Here is a 19287-nt window from a genome sequence, read left to right as displayed (position 1 = left end):
GGGAGTGGAAAAATGACGTCTACACCGCCTTCAGGCTGCTTCTCCACAAAACGCACCAGACGCCCCTCTCTCTCTCACGGAGGGAGCCCTAAGAACTGTCCTTCGTGGGACACCCTGGGGGCGGGCACAGCAGGCCTGCGGGAGGCGCTCCCCGACGGAGAGGGAGTCTCGGAGACCCCAGTGTAGACGTGGCTGGGGACTCCCAGCTGCCTCACTGAGTGCCCCTCAGCAGCCCNGCACCAGACGCCCCTCTCTCTCTCACGGAGGGAGCCCTAAGAACGGTCCTTCGTGGGACACCCTGGGGGCGGGCACAGCAGGCCTGCGGGAGGCGCTCCCCGAGGGAGAGGGAGTCTCGGAGACCCCAGTGTAGACGTGCTGGGGACTCCCAGCTGCCTCACTGAGTGCCCCTCAGCAGCCCCTCCCCCTCCAGATGGCCTGGAGCCGGGTTAGCAGGGCCGAGGGGGGACAGGGCTGCCAGCCGCGTGCGCTGCGGGAAGCCTCTCCTCCCGGGTTTCCCAGGGGCGCCGCCTGTGGCCGGTGGACGGCAGCCACAGCGGCACCTGTGCTCGGGGAGAGCGGGGCCTGGGCTCCTGCGATGTTCGTTTTCTTTCACTTTCCTTTGGACCATAATGCTCCAACACAAGAAAAATCATCTCCTCCTTTCCTAGCTCAACTGAGGAAAAAAGAAAACCCTTTAATCTTGGGGAAAGGGGCACCGCTACTGACCGGGGGCATCGGTGCCCATCCCCCGCTCCAGCAAACACCGCAGGAATTCACCGCCAGCGGGTCTGTTAGAGAAAAACACGTTTGATGACGTGTGTTCAAGATGGTAAAGCAGGATTTCATCAGGAGTATCACGGGGTGGGGGGGATGGGGTTCCACTGGATGGGAGTTCGCAGTGGGGGAGAGAGAGCGATCTGAACCCTGCTTCAAGACGAGCAAGTGGGTATTTGCAGCCGGGGACGGGGAGCAATCGGTAGAAATAACTAAGTGGTGAGACCTGCGGTCAGAGGGGGTCTGGNGAGCAAGTGGGTATTTGCAGCCGGGGACGGGGAGCAATAGGTAGAAATAACTAAGTGGTGAGACCTGCGGTCAGAGGGGGGTCTGGCTACACCTACGAGATAAGATCCTTGTGGAAGGCAGGAAGGTCGACCAGACGTCACCTGGAAGATGGGGGGGGTAAGTACCCCATCAGGTATGGAGGTGAGCAGATAGCCAGCGTGGGGGCTCTTGCTGAATCTAGATTTTACAAGGACGTGCACAGAAGGGTACAGAAGGTTCAGGAACCTGAAAAGGTCAAGCAAAGAATCTTTGTCAGCCCCCCTCTTGTTCAAGGAAAAAAGAGTCTTTCCCCTTGAAAAATACAGCCCAGTTTCTCATTCGGTTGTCTTCTTAAGGACCAGCTGAACCGTCTGGTGGGACTTGGTAGAGATGAAATTTCCTGGATGATACTAACAGGCATTTTTAATGAGGGGAGTTTTTAGGACCATAAAAGATTAACAGAAACTGAGTTTCTGAGTCCACAGGGCAGCCAATGAGATTTGTAAACAAGCTTGACACATCTTCAAATGTGCAGCGGGGAGGGCAGTGGCCATCTGAAGAATGTTCCTGGTTTGCACTTAGAGTGTCTCTTGATGGTGTCAGGCACCAGATGAACTTTCTGAGCGGCTCATACAGTGCGCAAAAGGAAGCCTGCCAAGTGTCACCTGTGGTCCTAAGTTTCCTTTCAAGTTTATATTAAGTTGTTTACCTTCAGCTTCAGGAAGAGAACAGCTTTTGTTCTCATGATTCTAAGACAAAAAGGAAAAAGTTAGAGACATTAAAAAGTCAGACCTGAAAAACAGGGTCTTAGCTCTGGTTTTGCCTGAAAAGTGCATTAGTTCTCAGGACAGAGTTGCAGCTGGGTATTGGGGAAAACTCGAATTCGAGATTCGGTAAGGACTGGCAGAATGCTCCAGACAGAACCCACAGGCAGGCATTACTGCTTTCCATTAAAAAAACAAACAACAAAGCAAAAAAAACCCAAACCAAAACACAACAAAACCTCTCTACAAATACTCATTTCCATCAAAGATAATCAATGTTGGTCTATTTTGTTTGCAAAATCAGCCTGATTTCAGAAAACTGATTATTTACATAAGTGCAGCAAGAAGAGGGATCATATAGGGCTTTTTTTTTTTTTTGGAGTTTGCTCTGCTGGAAGTTTTCATAGGAATCTCAGATTGGATATTTGTTTTTTAAGATTTCATTAATCTGAGAAAGAGAAAGAGAGAGAGAAAGCACAAGCAGAGGGAGAAGCTTGCTCCCCGCTGAGCAGGGAGCCTGACCCAATCCCAGGACCCTGGGATCATGACTGAGCAAAGGCAGATACTTAACCGACTGAGCCACCCAGGCGCCCCTCAGATTGGATTTTTAAAAGCCTCTCAAGGCTGGGAAGCCAAGCCCATACTCTGCCATGAGACTTTACCTGTAACATCTATAGATTTGGGTGAATTCCTCTCTTCTCAAGGTCTCCAAATATCCTGAGGTTCCTTACTGACCCATAAGGCAGGGAACCCCATACATACACCAGCCAGAGACTGGTTTTTCCAAGCAGGACTTTGTAAGCTTTGGTCCTTAAAGTCAGCTTTGGTTCCTTCTAGTTGTCTGGCCATATCTGATTCAATGTTCATCATTCTCAAATATGAAATTCCAGTCAAAGCAGGAAGGGGGGTAAACAGAAGGGGGAATGAACCATGAGAGACTGTGGACTCTGGGAAACAAACTGAGGGCTTTAGAGGGGAGGGGGGTGGGGATCGGGATAGGCAGGTGATGGGTAGTAAGGAGGGCATGTATTGCCTGGAGCACTGGGTGTTATACACAAACAATGAATCATGGAACCCTGCATCAAAAACTTGGGATGTACTGTATGGTGAGTAACATAATAAAAAAAATATTATTAAAAAAAAGGAGTCAGCAGATAGACAACATCTACTACCAAACATTGAAGCGAACAAGCCTTCAGGTAATTTTTTTAAAAGATTTTATTTATGTATTTGACAGAGATAGAGACAGCCAGAGAGAGAGGGAACACGAGCAGGGGGAGTGGGAGAGGAAGAAGCAGGCTCATAGCAGAGGAGCCCGATGTGGGGCTCGATCCCATAACGCCGGGATCACGCCCTGAGCTGAAGGCAGACGCTTAACCACTGTGCCACCCAGGCGCCCCAGCCTTCAGGTAATTCTAGCCCCTTTGAGTTTCACAGCTGAGGCCCCCCACACATGGACCACAGACAGGTCATCCTTACTGTGTCTTATCTGCATTCCTGGCCACAGAAACCATGAGAAAGACCATGAGTGCCATCGTTTCGAGCCACCAAAATTGCAGGTAATATTTTCACAGAGTAGATAATCAATACAATCATCCTTGGGGAGAGAACAGCAAATACTAGCAGAGAGACCCTAGAACCACAGTGGGCACTGAATAAATATTTGTTGAATGAAGAAAAGAATCCCAACATAAAAAGATTGTAGGCTTCTAATGATAGTCTGAGCATGATCATAACTTTTAGTCATCAATGTATGTTTTTGTCCTTTTCTTCTAAATGAGAGAAACTCCCCCACAAAACCATTGAGAACAATATTCCTAGGATGAGAAAGCTCTGCAAATAACTCCGAGTAAAGCATTGCAAAATCTCTAGGGATTGGAGTGCAGATACACAAGGCTGTTTTGTTTTGTTTTATTCCACGTGAGCCTATTCAAACAATATTTTCTAGCCCTTCAGTGGGAAGAACTTAAAGGTGAATTAACTCATTTATAACCTTGGGGGAATGAGTGGTGTGGTACTAGAGAGGCACACTGGTCTAGAAGAATCGGAGTAGAGAGGAAAGAATACTACTGGAGTGAAACTAAGTTTCAAATCTGACACCATCCCTTCTTAGCTCCATGGCAGATAAAGCAACAGTTAACATTTTAAAACTCTTTTCATTTCCCAAGAACCATTTTAAGTATCTTACATGTATTAACTTGTATAATCCTCATCAAAACTATAAACAATTATTCATCTTGCTTTACAGATGAGGAAACGGAGGCCCAGAGAGGCTAAGGAACTTCAAAATCACACAGCTAGTAAGTGGCAGAGACAAGATTTAGAGCCACGTTCATGAGTAACGTACCATCTCTAAGCCTCCATCTACTCTATGAAAGAGGTTAACAGATGGCTACTGTTAATATTGTATTTTTCATTATTATATATTTTCTTAGGAGGCAGTGGTGAAGAATACAGGTTCAGGTTCAAGTACTGCAACCAATGACTGTGTCTGTGGGCAAGTTATCCCAGTGCTTCACTTTATAGACAGATAGATAACTAGACAGATATAGATATATAGACAGAGATACATATAATGATATTAGTAGCAATGTCTGTTAGAATGATTGTATAAATGAAATGAGTGATACATATGAAGTAGTTATAATAGTGTCTGGAACATAGCATACAATAAGCAATTTTTTTGTACATATTGCTCAGCTACATTTAGTTTTAAAAAATAAAAGCATGCCATACAAAAAAAAAAACTTGGGATGTACTGTATGGTGACTAACATACCACAATAAAAAGTTTTTATAAAAAAAAATAAAAATAAAGTGAAAGAAAAAAAAAAAGCCTTGGTACTTTAACCAATTGGTTTCCAGTTGTGTCCAGTTCCAAGGAGAAGAGATTTTTATTGAACTTATGCAAATAACTATGTTGCCATGAAAATGAGAAGACTCACTCAGAGTTTCCAAATTCTGGGGGGATCAGGTAGGGAGAAAAGATAAATTACTCATTGTAAACAGAGGTGAAGCATTTATCAAACTGCTCTAAGTTATAGATAGCTTAAAAGAGAAAAAAAGCTTTTTTTTAAAATCTGGGAATCAAAACATGAAATAACCAAGCAGTGTTTCCGACAGAAAGTCATAAAAGTCATAATCATCTTCATCCGTCCCATGGAATGAAATCCTACCTGCTCGATCCAGGGTTAGCAGTTATTTTGAATCCATCATGCTTCTTCGTTGGTTCCGCAAGTTCTCAGTCCCCTGGCTCGGTCTCGAAGTTGTTCAAGCGATGCCATCACGGAGCCTACTTTCCTGGAACCAGCTGTAAATGCTTTCGGAAAAGAATCCGAGTAAAACAACCTGTGGAAGACAGAAGATGCAAAGTGGCCAAGATTGAAGATCCAAAGAGAGATCATGTGAGAAGTAAACTTAGCTGTTTCTGTGACGTACAGCATTTTAACGTCATGCCCCCCAAGCCTCGTTAGCTGAACACATCTCTTTGACAGGGCGAGGGACACAAATCCTTCGAGCCTTGGTTGGAATTTTCCACTCACTTATCCAACTCACACTTGCCTGGAGTCAGCCCACATGCGAATCCTTTCCAGATCACCCCGCAGCAAACACCCGCTCCTGGTGGTTGAGCCTCCGCTCCCACTGACGCTCGGTGCGCAGCGCCATTTCTGGGCCAGCGGTTGACGGCAAGCCCAGGGGACAGTTGGCCCTGTCTGAGGATACTTTCAGCTGTCACAACCGGAGGAAGGGCGGCTGCTACCGGCATCTGGCGGGTAAGAGGCAGGGGTGCTGCTCAACGCCCCACAAGGCACAGGACGTCCTCGCACAACAAAGAAAGATCTTGTCACGAGGGTCAGTCTCCTGATGTTGAGAACCTTGATCTAGATCCCAGGTGAAAGCCGAGAGCCTCTTCATAACAAGCCCCCAAATGCGTGGACCTATTCCCCAAGCCTGGATCTAGCTCAGGGATCTACAGTCCAGGGGTTTCTCTTTGCCTTTGCGGTGCCAAGCCCCGAAACCAGAACGTTTAGAAGTTCAGGAATGGGCTTTGCAGAGAGACCGACCACAGTGCCTGACACGGACATTTGTCAACAGGGTCAAGCCTGGATTCCTCCATACGGAGGAGACAGATCTCTCCAGGCATCCACAGCTTGCAGACAATCAATTTACCTTCTGGTCTTAGGGGCACTGACAACACATAGAGACACTGTCCCCCATCCTGGAGACCCTTGCTTCAACCACTTCCAGGACGACCCGGCACTAGACGTGCACACACTGTTTTCTACTGAGCAACGTGGTCTCCCGGATTTCCTCTGCTGTGACCTCACGTCTGCAGCCCCAGTGATGGTGGAGACACTTTCCCAAACCGTATCAGCTGTAAATGTACATAGTGGTTAAGAGCAGATACGACTTTGAATCTGCTTCTCTACCTACTTTGGCTAGTGAGACATCTGACAAACGAGGTCTCAGTTCTGGTTTTGCCTGAAAAGTACATTGAAGTTCTCAGGACAGGACTGAGAATTTTCCCAATACAAAAACATCTGTTCTATCACTCCATAACGACAGGCCTTGGACAAGTGACCTACTCTCTGTGCTTCAATTTTGTCAATCTTAACATGGGAACACATCACGTATCTCATTCATCGGTTAGTTTCCATACATAGTAGGTACATAAAAACATCATGTGCCCCCACCACCAGCTGGTTTTACTGAAAGCACCACGGTAGGGGGGGAAAGCTTTGAACCCACACGGGTGAGCTTGACTTCCTGTCCCTTGAAAGTGCTGTACATTCTTGGACANTTCTTGGACGGGATATTTAACTTGGCTTAGCCTCAACCTCATTATCAATGAGATGCTGGTAATATTTCTTCCTTGAAATGCTGTAATATACCTTTGATTCCATTTATGTGATATGTACACACAGCTTTAAAATAATCTCACATTTTAAAAATCAGTAATGAAGGGAGGGAAAACTGGGAAGAAATCAGAGAGGGAGACAAACCATGAGAGACTCTGGACTCTGGGAAACAAACTGAGGGTTACAGAAGGGAGGGGGGTGGGGGGATGGGGTAGCCGGGTGATGGGTATTAAGGAGGGCACGTGTGGTGGTGAGCACTGGGTGTTATATATAACTAATGAATCAGTGAACACTACATCACAAACTAATGATGTATTATATGGTGGCCAACTGAACACAATAAAAAAATCAGTAATGAAACAGCAGACTTGAACACTACAGACCGAATGGACCTAACAAATACAGAAGCACAAAACACAAAAAACACACAGATCAATGGAACAGAACAGGGTATAGAGCTTTCTATCCAACAGCAACAGAGTACATATTCTTCCCAAGTGCACATGGAACAGTCTCCAGGATAGAGCACATCTTAGGTCAGAAAGCAGGTCTTACATTTAAGATCAAAATCAGGTGCCTGGGTGGCTCAGTCAGTTAAGCAATCAAANCAATCAATTCGTGACTTTGGCTCAGGTCATGATATCGTGGGTCATGGGACTGAGCCCCACATCAGGTTCCACGCTCAGTGGGGAGTCTGCTTGAGATTCTCCCTCCCTTTCCCTCTGCCCCACTGTGTATCCTGTCTGTCTCTCAAATAAATAAATCTTTAAAAAAAGCTTTAAGATCAAGATCATGCCAAGTACTTTATCAGTCACAATGGTATGGAAGTGTTGAATCACTGTATTGTGCACCTGAAGCTAATATGACACTAAATGGATTTTAATAAAAACTCTAAAACAAACAAACTGGCAGTCAATAAGAGGAGAAAATTGGAAAATTCAGAAACGAATGGAAACTAACCACCACCCTCTTGAACAATCATTGAACCAAAGAGGAAATCAAAAGGGAATTAAAATATCTTTGGACAAATAAAAATTTATGAATGCAGCGAAACTAGCACTAAGAAGGGTGCCTGGCTGTCTCAGTCAGTGGAGTGTACAACCCTTGATCTCAGGGTCGTGAGTTTGAGCCCCATGCTGGGTATAGAGGTTACTTAAAAATAAAATATTTAAGAAAGTAGCACTAAGAAGTTTAAAAGAGAAGAAAATTATAAAATAAACTAACTTTACACTTCAAGAAACTAGAAAGAGTAGAACTAAGCTCAAAGTTAACAGAAGGAGGGAAATTAAAATCAGAGCAGAAATAAAATAGAGAACAGGAAAACAATAGAAAAAAAACCCCACAAAACTGAGAATTGTCTTTTTTTGAAAAGATAGACCCTTGACTAAGAAAATAAGAGAAGACTCAAAATCAGAAATGAAAAAGGAGAGGGGCGCCTGGGTGGCTCAGTTGGTTATGTGTCAGCCTTCATTCAGCTCAGGTCGTGATCCCAGAGTCCAGTGATCAAGCCCCATGTCGGGCTCCCTGCTCAGTGAGGAGCCTGCTTCTCTCCCTCTCCCTCTGCATCTCCCCCTGCTTGTGCTCTCTCTCAAATAAATAAATAAAATCTTTTTAAAAAAGAAATGAACAAGGAAGGAGACATTGCAACAGATGCTTCAGATATAAAAAGGATCCTAAGAGACTATTGTGAGCAATTATTTGCCAACTAATTGGATAACCTAAAAGAAATGGATAAATTCCTAAAAACATAACCTACCAAGCCTGACTCAAGAAAGAAATAGAATGTCTCAAGAGTCCAACAAACAATAAAGAGACTGAATCAGTAATTGAAACTTCCTAACGAAGAGAATCCCAGGGCCAAATGGCTTCATGGGTGAATTCTACCAAAGCTTCACAGAATCAATACCAGTCTGTCTTTCTTTTTTTTTCTAGCTTTTTAAAAAATGTTTATTATATTATGTTAGTCACCATACAGTACATCCCTAATACCAGTCTTTCTTACATCCAAAACACAGAAGAGGAAATACTCTGATACTCATTTCATGATGCCAGCATCACCCTGTTACCAAAGCCAATAGGGACATTGCAAGCAAAAAAGCTTGAAGCCGGTATCTCTAATGGCTACAAATGCAAGAATCCTCAATACTGAAAACCTAAATCTAATAGCATATTAAAAGGATTACACGCCTTAACCAAGTGGGATTGAACTCTGGGATGCAAGGATGGTTCAACAGGAACCAGTCACCGTGATGAACCACATTAACAAAATTAAAGATTTAAACAGCACATGATTATCTCAATAGATGCAGAAAAAGCACTTCACAAATATTCAACATCCGTTAATGATAAAAAACACTCAAAAATTCAATCAAAGACATATATTAAAAGCCCACAGCTAACATCATAACCAGCGGTTACCAAAATATTTTCCACTAGTTCTAGTCCAGGCAAAAATGCACACCCTTACCACTTCTATTCGACACAGTCCTGGAAGTCCTAGACAGAGCAATTGGACAAGAAAAAGAAAAGGCATCCAAATTGGAAAGGAAGAAGTAAAATTATCTGTTTGCAGATGACAAGATCATACATATGGGAAACTCTAAAGACTCAAAACCTGTTAAAACTAATAAGCAAATTCCATACAATTGCATGATACAAAACCAACATACAAAAATCAGTTTCAGTTCTATAAACAGTGAACTCTCCCAAAGGAAACTAACACAACAAGCCCATTCACCCTAGTGAGAAAAAAAGAATACTTAGGAATAAAATTAATCAGGAAGTGAATGATTTATAATACTGAAAATTATAAAACACTTAAGAAGGTAAATGGAAAGACAATTCTATGTTCATTTTTTGGAAGAACATTATTAATTTCCATACTATCCAATGTGATCAAAGATCCCCTGTAAACGGTACAACAAACAAAACACTCAATGGCATTCTTTACAGAAATAGAAAAAACAATCCTGATTTGTGTGGAACTACAAAAGACCCTGAATAACCCAAGCTATCAATAAAAAATAAAGCTGGAAGCATCACACTTCATTTCAAAACGTGTTACAAAGCTACTACAATTAAAACAGTATGGTACAGACATTAAAACAGACCTATGAGACCAATGGAACAGAATAGAGAGTCCAGAAAATAAAGCCACACATTTACGGTCAACTGATTTTCCACAAGAGTGGCAGGAACACACAGTAGAGAAAGGGTTGTTTCCTCAATAAGTGGTGATGGGAAAATGGAAAAATGAAATTGGGAGAAGGAAGGGAAGAATGAAGGGGGCGTAAACAGAAGGGGGAATGAACCATGAGAGACTATGGACTCTGGGAAACAAACTGAGGGCTTCAGAGGGGAGGGGGATGGGGGGATGGGATAGGCCAGTGATGGGTATTAAGAAGGGCACGTATTGAATGGTGCACTGGGTGTTATACACAAGTGATGAATCATGGAACTTTACATCAAAAACTAAGGATATACTATATGGTGAATAACATAATAAAAAATTATTATACACAGAGCAATCTACACTTTCAATGCTATCCAGATCAAAATACCAATGACATTTTTCAAAGAACTGGAACAAAGAGCCCTTAAATTTGTGTGGAACCAGAAAAGGCCCCGAATCGCCAAGGAATTGCTGAAAAGGAAAAACAAAGCTGGGGGCATCACATTGCTGGATTTCAAGCTGTACTACAAAGCTGTGATCACCAAGACAGCATGGTACTGGCACAAAAACAGACACATAGACCAATGGAACAGAATAGAGAACCCAGAAATGGACCCTCGGATCTTTGGGCAACTAATCTTTGATAAAGCAGGAAAAAACTTCCGGTGGAAAAAAGACAGTCTTTTCAATAAATGGTGCTGGTAAAATTGGACAGCTCCATGCAAAAGAATGAAACTTGACCACTCTGTCACACCATACACAAGGATAAACTCCAAATGGATGAAAGACCTCAATGTGAGACAGGAATCCATCAAAATTCTAGAGGAGAGCATAGGCAGCAACCTCTACATTGGCTAAAGCAACCTTTTTCATGACACATCTCCAAAGGCAACAGAAACAAAAGAAAAAATGAACTTGTGGGACTTCATCAAGATAAAAAGCTTCTGCACAGCCAAGGAAACAGTCAAAAAAACTAAGAGGCAGCCCACGGAATGGGAGAAGGTATTTGCAAATGATACTACAGATAAAAGACTGGTATTCAAGATCTACAAAGAACTTCTCAAGCTCAATATGCAAGAAACAAACAAACAAATCATAAAATGGGCAGAAGATATGAACAGACACTTTTCCAATTAAGACATACAAATGGCTAACAGACACATGAAAAAATGTTCAAAATCATTAGCCATCAGGGAAATTCAAATCAAAACCACACTGAGATACCACCTTACGCCAGTTAGAATGGCAAAGATAGACAAGGCAAGAAACAACAATTGTTGGAGAGGATGTGGAGAAAGGGGATCCCTCCTACATTGTTGGTGGGAATGCAAGTTGGTACAGCCACTCTGGAAAACAGTGTGGAGGTCCCTTAAAAAGTTAAAGATTGAGCTACCCTATGACCCAGCCATGGCACTACAGGGTATTTACCCCGAAGATACAGACGTAGTGAAGAGAAGGGCCATATGCACCCCAATGTTCACAGCAGTATTGTCCACAATAGCTAAATCGTGGAAGGAACCAAGATGCCCTTCCACAGATGACTGGATTAAGAAGTTGTGGTCCATATATACGATGGAATATTACTCAGCTATCAGAAAGAACGAATTCTCAACATTTGCTGCAACATGGTCGGCACTGGAGGAGATAATGCTAAGTGAAATAAGTCAAGCAGAGAAAGACAATTATCATATGGTTTCACTCATTTATGGAACATAAGAACCAGGAACATCGGGAGGAGAAGGAAAGGAAGAAGGAAGGCGGGGGTAATCAGAAGGAGGAATGAACCATGAGAGACTATGGACTATGAGAAACAAACTGAGGGCCTCAGAGGGGAGGGGGTGGGGGAATGGGATAGACTGGTGATGGGTATTAAGGAGGGCACGTATTGCACGGAGCCCTGTGTGTTATACGCAAACATGAATCATGGAACTTCACATCAAAAACTAATCATGTACTGTATGGAGACTAACATAATAAAAAAAATTATACCTACTTGGAGCACCATTATTTCTAAGATTTCATTTATTTATTTGACACACAAAGATAGACAGAGAGAGAGCACAAGCAGAGGGACAGATGTCACCCCCCACCAGTCAGAATGGCTAGAATTAACAACACTGGAAACAACAGGTGTTGGTGAGGATGTGGAGAAAGGGGAACCCTCTTATACCATTCGTGGGCATGCAAATTCAGATAGCCACTCTAGAAAACAATACAGAGGTTCCTCCCTACCCCTTTTTTCATGACACCTTCTTCTAGAATATAAACTTAGTTCATGCTGGCAATCACTTACTGGATTCCTCTGCGGCCAGATGTATCCCAGAACAACTTGAGATTTTAAAGACAATTATATAACAGACTTGTATGTAATACTAACAGGGGTTAGTATTAAAATGAGTATTTCTACAGAAAAATATATGAATAAATAGTATAAAGAGTTTAGTTCTAGTTGTCATGTGTTGAAATCTAGTGAATTCTAAAAAAATAAAAACTAGTCTTCAATCATATATTGAGCTACTTATGCTGTTTTCTTTTCTGACTATTCCTTCCAATCTCCACCTTTTTGTAGTTTCATGCCTCTCTCTATAGATAGACAGATAGATAGATAGATAGATCGATCGATCTCCATCTTTTGCCATAGCTCAACCATCTGAAATATTCTGTTTTTCTAACAACTTCTCCAGAATGGAGGAAAAGATCTGATATAATTGGAACAAATGAGAAAAACACAAGACAAAGTCACTGTCTGCCATCTTGAAAGACTGGAAAACATAAGTAGCAAACCTCCTTTTCTGAGCTTTCTTGTGTTCTCAGTAACATCACATCTGACATGACACCTGGCACAGTCGCTTACTGTTAAAGTAATCAGAAGTTCCTGGCTCTTATCGAGTCAGTTGCTATGGCCCAGGTGAGTCTGGAACTTCCATACTTAACTCAAAACTGTAAGGGTCAGAGTGTTGTGACCTCATTCCCCAGACGGTGAAATGCAAGTTGAAAAACTCTAAAGAGAATTGGGCCAACACTGTGGTGCAAAAGTTTCCATCCAGAATCACACCCAGATGTGTCTGACACCAACTCCCACGCCGTCAGCTACTATGCTTTGCTGTACTTTCCCTTCAGGTGTGTTTTGACCACATACTCAAGTCAGAACTTGCACATGATAGGCTTGTCTAAACTGACTTGCACACGCGACTCAGGAGAACTATCTGGACGGAGCAAAGCCTCACACAGTATTTGCACCCCATCGGTATTCCGTAGGTTCTTAAATAAGGTCACTTTTTTCAGTTTCTTGCTGCTAAGGAGGAGGGAGGCGATTTCCTCACGTGCCCTAGCTTGCAGCTTCCATCTCGTCAGACTGTAAGAGGAATTCATGCAAAGTGAGGGTGCCCAGGTTTTCAAGCCCCCCCTCCTTTGGGTAAAACTAGCCCCAACCAAGTCAGAACAACTACGTAAAACAGGCAATAAATGGATCCCCTGCTTCTAATCTTGCCCTCCACCCGTTCTCAAAGTTCACATTTGGATACATTTGAAGATTCGAGAAGGGTTGTGAGTGGATCCACCCTCACACAGCACCCATTACTGTGAGTCAGAGATCTGAGTCAGTCCTCAAGCAACCCCCCTGATCAAGACCACTGAGCTTGCCATCGCATTTACAACGACTTCCGATTTTCCCTACAGCCTATGGTGTCCTCCATGATCTTGCTCTTGACTACCGACTTTGTCTAACTCTCCACTCATGGCTCCCTCTGCACCATCCTCCCTAATCTCCTCATTCTTCCTCAAATCCTCCAAGCACATTCCTGCTTTAGCACCTCTGCTCTTGCCCCCATCTCTGCTTAACAAGTTTTTCCCAGATATCCGCATGGTTAGCTATCTCACTTCATTCAGCCTGGCTCTTAAAGGTCACTTCTCTAATGAGGACTTCGCTGACCGTTGTACATTCAACCAACAAATACTGTCTACTGTACTCCAGGCACTGTGCTAGGTTCCTAGGATACAGCAAAAGCCAGAAGAAATAGGATGGATTCTAGTGGGTAGAAATAAATGGCTAAGGAACACAGCAGGGATGTCCACTCCCACCACTGTTGTTCAATACCATATTAGAAGTCCTAGCTTCAGCAATCAGACAACGAAAAGAAATGAAAGGCATCCGAATCGGCAAACAAGTCAAACTCTCACTCTTTACAGATGACATGATACTTTATGGGGAAAACCCTAAAGACTGCACCCCAAAATTGCTAGAACTCATACAGCAATTCAGCAACATGGCAGGATATAAAATCAATGCACAGAAATCAGTTGCATTTCTATACACTAACAATGAGACAGAAGAAAGAGAAATTAAGGAGTCGATCCCATTTACAATTGCACCCACAACCATAAGAAACCTAGGAATAAACCTAAACAAAGAGGTAAAGGATCTGCACTCTAAAAACCACAGAGCACTTATGAAAAAAATGGAGGAAGATACAAAGAAATGGAAAAACATCCCATGCTCAGGGGTTGGAAGAATAAATATTGTTTTTTTTTAAAGATTTTATTTTATTTTATTTGACAGAGATAGAGAGGGAACACAAGCAGAGGGAGTGGGAGAGGAAGAAGCAGGCTCCCAGCAGAGAAGCCTGATGTGGGGCTCGATCCCATAATGCCGGGATCATGCCCTGAGCCGAAGGCAGATGCTTAACCGCTGTGCCACCCAGGCGCCCCAGGAAGAATAAATATTGTTAAAATGTCTGTGCTACCCAGAGCAATCGACACATTCAATGCAATCCCTATCAAAATACCATAGACATTTTTCACAGAGTTGGAACAAACAATCCTAAAATTTGTGTGGAACCAGAAAAGACCCCGAATAGCCAGAAGAAGGTTGAAAAAGAAAACCAAGCTGGTGGCATCACAATTCTGGACTTCAAGCTCTATTACAAAGCTGTAATAATCAAGACAGCATGATACTGGCCCCAAAACAGACACATAGACCAATGGAACAGAACAGACAAGTCAGAAATGGACCTTCAACTCTATAGTCAACTAATCTTCGACAAAGCAGGAAAATCCAATGGAAAAAGGACAGTCTCATCAACAAATGGCGTTGGGAAAATTGGACAGCCACATGAGAAGAATAACTGGTCCATTTTCTTATACCACACACAAAGATAAACTCAAAATGGATGAAAGACCTAAATGTGAGACAGGAATCCATCAAAATCCTAGAGAAGAACACAGGCAGCAACCTCTGTGACCTTGGCCACAGCAACTTCTTGCTAGACACATCTCCAAAGGCAAGGGAAACAAAAGCAAAAATGAACTATTGGGATTTCATCAAGATAAAAACTTCTGCACAGCAAAGGAAACAGTCAACAAAACTAAAAGGCAACCCACGGAATGGGAGAAGATATTTACAAATGACATTACAGATAAAGGGCTGGAATCCAAGACCTATAAAGAATTTCTCAAACTCAACACCCTCAAAAAATAATCCAGTCAAGAAACAGGCAGAAGACACGAACAGACATTTCTCCAAAGACAACCTAACAAATGGCCAACAGACACATGAAAAAAAAAATGCCCCACATCACTTGGCATCAGGGAAATACAAATGGAAATCACAATGAGATACCACCTCATGCCAGTCAGAATGGCTAATTAACAAGTCAGGAAACAACAGATGTTGGTGAGGATGTGTAGAAAGGGGATCCCTCTTACACTGTTGGTGGGAGTGGAAGCTGGTACAGCCACTCTGGAAAACAGTGTGGAGATTCCTTAAGAAGCTAAAAACAGGGCTATCCTACGACCCAGCAATTACACTATTAAGTATTTACCCCAAAGATTCAGATGTAGTGAAGTGAAGGGGCACCTGCACCCCAATGTTCATAGCAGCAATGTCCACATGGCCAAACTGTGGGAAGAGTGGAGATGTCCCTCGATGGGCGAATGGATAAAGATGTGGTTTACATATACAATAGAGTATTACTCAGCCATCAGAAAGGATGAATACTTACCATTTGCATCAACATGGATGGAAATGGAGGTACTATGCTGAGCAAAATAAATCATTTTTAGACAATTATGTGGTTTCACTCACATGTGGAATGTAAGAAACATTGCAGAGGATGATAGGGAAAGGGAGGGAGAATTGAATGGGAAAAAATCAGAGAGGGAGACAAACCATGAGAGACTCTGGACAACAAACAGGGTTGCTGGAGGGGCTGTGGGTGGGGAGATGGGGTAATTGGGTGATGGGCATTAAGGGGGGCACATGATGTGATGAGCACTGGATGTTATATGCAACTGATGAATTACTGAACTCTACGTCTGAAACTAATGATGTACTATATGTTGGCTAATTTAAATTAAAAAAAAATGACCAAATGTGTAATGTTTCTAGTAGATGGTCAGTCCTATACAAACAAAAAAAAATCAATTGACCATAAGAACAAACAAATATGTAAATATTGACTTTTTTTTAAAGAAAGTTAATCAGGATGAACTACAGAGAAAGGGAAGGAGATATTCTAGCCCTACATGGAGTGGTCAGGGGAGAAGCATCAATAAGATGGCGTTCAGCAGCAGTTTGAGAGATGGCACAGTCAACCTCCAGGGGAAGAGAAGTTGTGGTAGAAGAATTAACTGCAAAGGCTCTGAGGCAGGAGTAGACTTGGTGGTTCAAAGTTCCGCAACAAGCAAAGTAAGTAAACAGGAGAGGAGCGGGAGACAGGGGCAGGGTTAACCAGGGTTAACCACCCATGGTGAAAAGATGCATTTTGTTTTCAATGAGACTGGACGCCGTTGAAGTTGGGGATCAGACAGAAGAGTGGCAAGATGGGACTTATTTTTTTTATAATAACTTTTATTGTTAGTCACTATACAGTACATCCCTGGTTTTTGATGTAAAGTTCCATGATTCATTAGTTTTGTATAACACCCAGTGCACCATGCAATACGTGCCCTCGTTACTACCCATCACCAGTCTATCCCATTCCCCCACCCCCCCCTCCCCTCTGAAGTCTTCAGTTTGCTTCTCATAGTCCATAGTCTCTCGCGGTTCATCAAAAACTAAGGATATACTGTATGGTGACTAACATAATAAAAAATTATTACAAAAAAAATTTGGTTTTTTTGTTTTTCAAATAAAATGACAATTGTTTGGTCTTAATAATAGCTCACAGACTGCATGGAGCACTGGGTGTTACAGGCCCACAATGAATCATGGAACACTACATCAAAAACGAATGACCTCCTGTACAGTGACTCATATAACATAATAAAAATAATAATAATTAAATAATACCTCACGGAGGGGCACCTGGGTGGCTTAGTTGGTGAAGCATCTGCGTTCAGCTCAGGTCATGATCTCAGGGTCCTGGGATCAAACCACTCACTCACTGGGCTCCCTGCTCGGCTGGGAGCTTCCTTCTCCCTCTGCTGCTCCCCCTGCTTGTGCTTTCTCTCCCTCTGCCAAGTAAATAAATAAAATCTAAAAAGGGGTGCCTGGGTGACTCAGTCGTTAAGCACCTTCAGCTCAGGTCATGATACCGCTATCCTGGCATCGAGCCCCCGCATTGGGCTCCCTGCTCAGCGGGAAGTCTGCTTCTTCCACTTCCACTCCTCCTGCTTGTGTTCCCTCTCTCGCTGTGTCTCTCTCAGTCAAATATATAAAATCTTTGAAAAAAATAATATTTTTATAATAATTTTTGTTATATTAGTCACCATACAGTATATCCTTAGTTTTTGTTGTAAAAAAAAATAAAATCTAAAAAACTAATACCTCATAGGGAACCACTGACTATCTCTGTGAAGTTTAATAGGCAAGAACTGAAGAGATGAATATAACACAGCTGTTTGGACCAGCGGCGGTTAGCGAGGTCAGTCCCTGGATATTGCAGGAGCACGAGAAACACAGGAGGACGCCCTATGGTGTCCACAAAGGTATTTTGCGTGTCCGTGTGTGTGTGCATGTCTGTGTGTGTGCGTGTATGAGTGTGTGTCCGTGTGTGTGTGTGTGTGTGTGTGTGTGTGTGTAATGCATCCCCCGTTGAACGGCTGCTAAGAAGTAACTCACCGTTTACAGCCCAGAGCACACCCTCCAGAGCATCAGTTTATTTCCTCCCTCCTCGGCCGCGCACCTTAGACGTCAGCCTTTCTCCGCAGGAGCCTCCTGAGGGCGCCTTTCATGTCCTTGTTCCGCAGGCTGTAGATGAGGGGGTTCATCATGGGGGTGAGGACGCCGTACGATATGGAGATGATCTTGTCTCGGTCGCGGATGAACTTGTCCTGAGGCACCATGTACATGGCGATGGCCGAGCCATAGAACAGCACCACCACCGTGAGGTGAGACCCACACGTGGAAAAGGCCTTGCTGTGGCCCTCCGTGGACCGCATCCGCAGCACGGCCACCAGGATCCTTCCATAGGAGGCCACAATGGAGGCAAAGGGAGCCAGCAGGGTCAGAGCACTGGTGCCCACCATGAGCGACTCATAGAACTGCAGGTCAGAGCAGGCCAGCTTGAGCAGGGCCAGGAACTCGCACGAGAAGTGATTGATGACCTGGCGGCCACAGAACTCCAAGGGCATGGTCATCACGGGGACCACGGTCAGCAGGAATGCCGCCGTCCACGAGGTCCCGGCCAGCAGGCTGCACAACCGGGACCCCATGCGCACAGGGTAGCGCAGGGGGTCCACGATGGCCACACAGCGATCGTAGGCCATGGCAGCCAGCAGGAGACACTCCACGACACCCAGATAGAGTCCCACGACCATCTGGGCCAAGCACCGTCCTAGCGAGATGACAGGAACGCTCACCAAGCAGTTGACGAGCACCTGGGGCACGCTGGCTGTGGTGTAGCCCACGTCCAGGAAGGACAGGTTGCTGAGGAAGAAGTACATGGGCGTGTGGAGCCGGCGATCGGAGCAGATCAGGAGCAGGATGAGGCCGTTCCCCAAAAGGGTGATGGTGTAGGACAGGAGGAGCAGGCAGAAGAAGGCGGTCTGAGCCCGTGGGTACTGGGAGAGCCCGAGCAGGACGAAGGAGACCTCTGTGCTGTTCTGGCCGTCCACGCCCCTGCCAAAACTCCAGCTGGGTGGGAAATGGGGGATCATCTTGGGAGGTCGTTTGGAAACTGGCGGCTTTCTATAAATAAGGTTGGACTCTTTCAAGCCATTCATGTGTTCCTGGGCACTGCGGTGACCCCTTCACCCCTGCATTGCTCTGGCCCCTGCTGAAGAATGTCTGCTTAATACATTCCACCATGCACAGGCACTCACAGACCCATCCAATTATATAGCCATTGATCTGCGGACTGGTGGATCGTGGAAGGGATTGGGTCGTTCCTTCACTGATTCTTTTACATGTTGGTTCGTGGGTGCATTCATTCATTCACTTATAACCGAGTCACTGACTCATGAAACCACTTATGGATGGATTCACTCATTGTTTCTTTAATGCATTTATTCAT

The 19287-nt window shown here is 44.0% G+C and overlaps 2 protein-coding genes across 2 annotated transcripts in view; one reads left to right on the top strand and one right to left on the bottom strand.

Moving 5' to 3' along the window:
* LOC117795133 (putative olfactory receptor 13C6) overlaps nt 1-13561 on the top strand; it is a 38242-nt gene extending 24681 nt beyond the window's left edge. The window contains exon 2 of the mRNA XM_034638064.1: nt 13514-13561. Within this exon, the coding sequence (XP_034493955.1) occupies nt 13514-13561 (48 nt within the window). The remainder of the gene's footprint in view (nt 1-13513) is intronic.
* Nucleotides 13562-17853: 4292 nt separating this feature from the next.
* On the bottom strand, nt 17854-18997 carry LOC100471150 (olfactory receptor 13H1-like). The gene has a single exon (XM_011237855.2). The coding sequence runs from the start codon at nt 18995-18997 to the stop codon at nt 17960-17962; it is 1038 nt and encodes a 345-aa protein (XP_011236157.2). The 3' UTR covers nt 17854-17959.
* Between the last annotated feature and the right edge of the window lie 290 nt (nt 18998-19287).

Source organism: Ailuropoda melanoleuca, chromosome 12 (genome assembly GCF_002007445.2).
Source record: "Ailuropoda melanoleuca isolate Jingjing chromosome 12, ASM200744v2, whole genome shotgun sequence".
Taxonomy (NCBI): Eukaryota; Metazoa; Chordata; class Mammalia; order Carnivora; family Ursidae; genus Ailuropoda; species Ailuropoda melanoleuca.
Note: the sequence above shows the minus strand (reverse complement) of the source record. Positions and strands in the feature narration are given on the sequence as shown.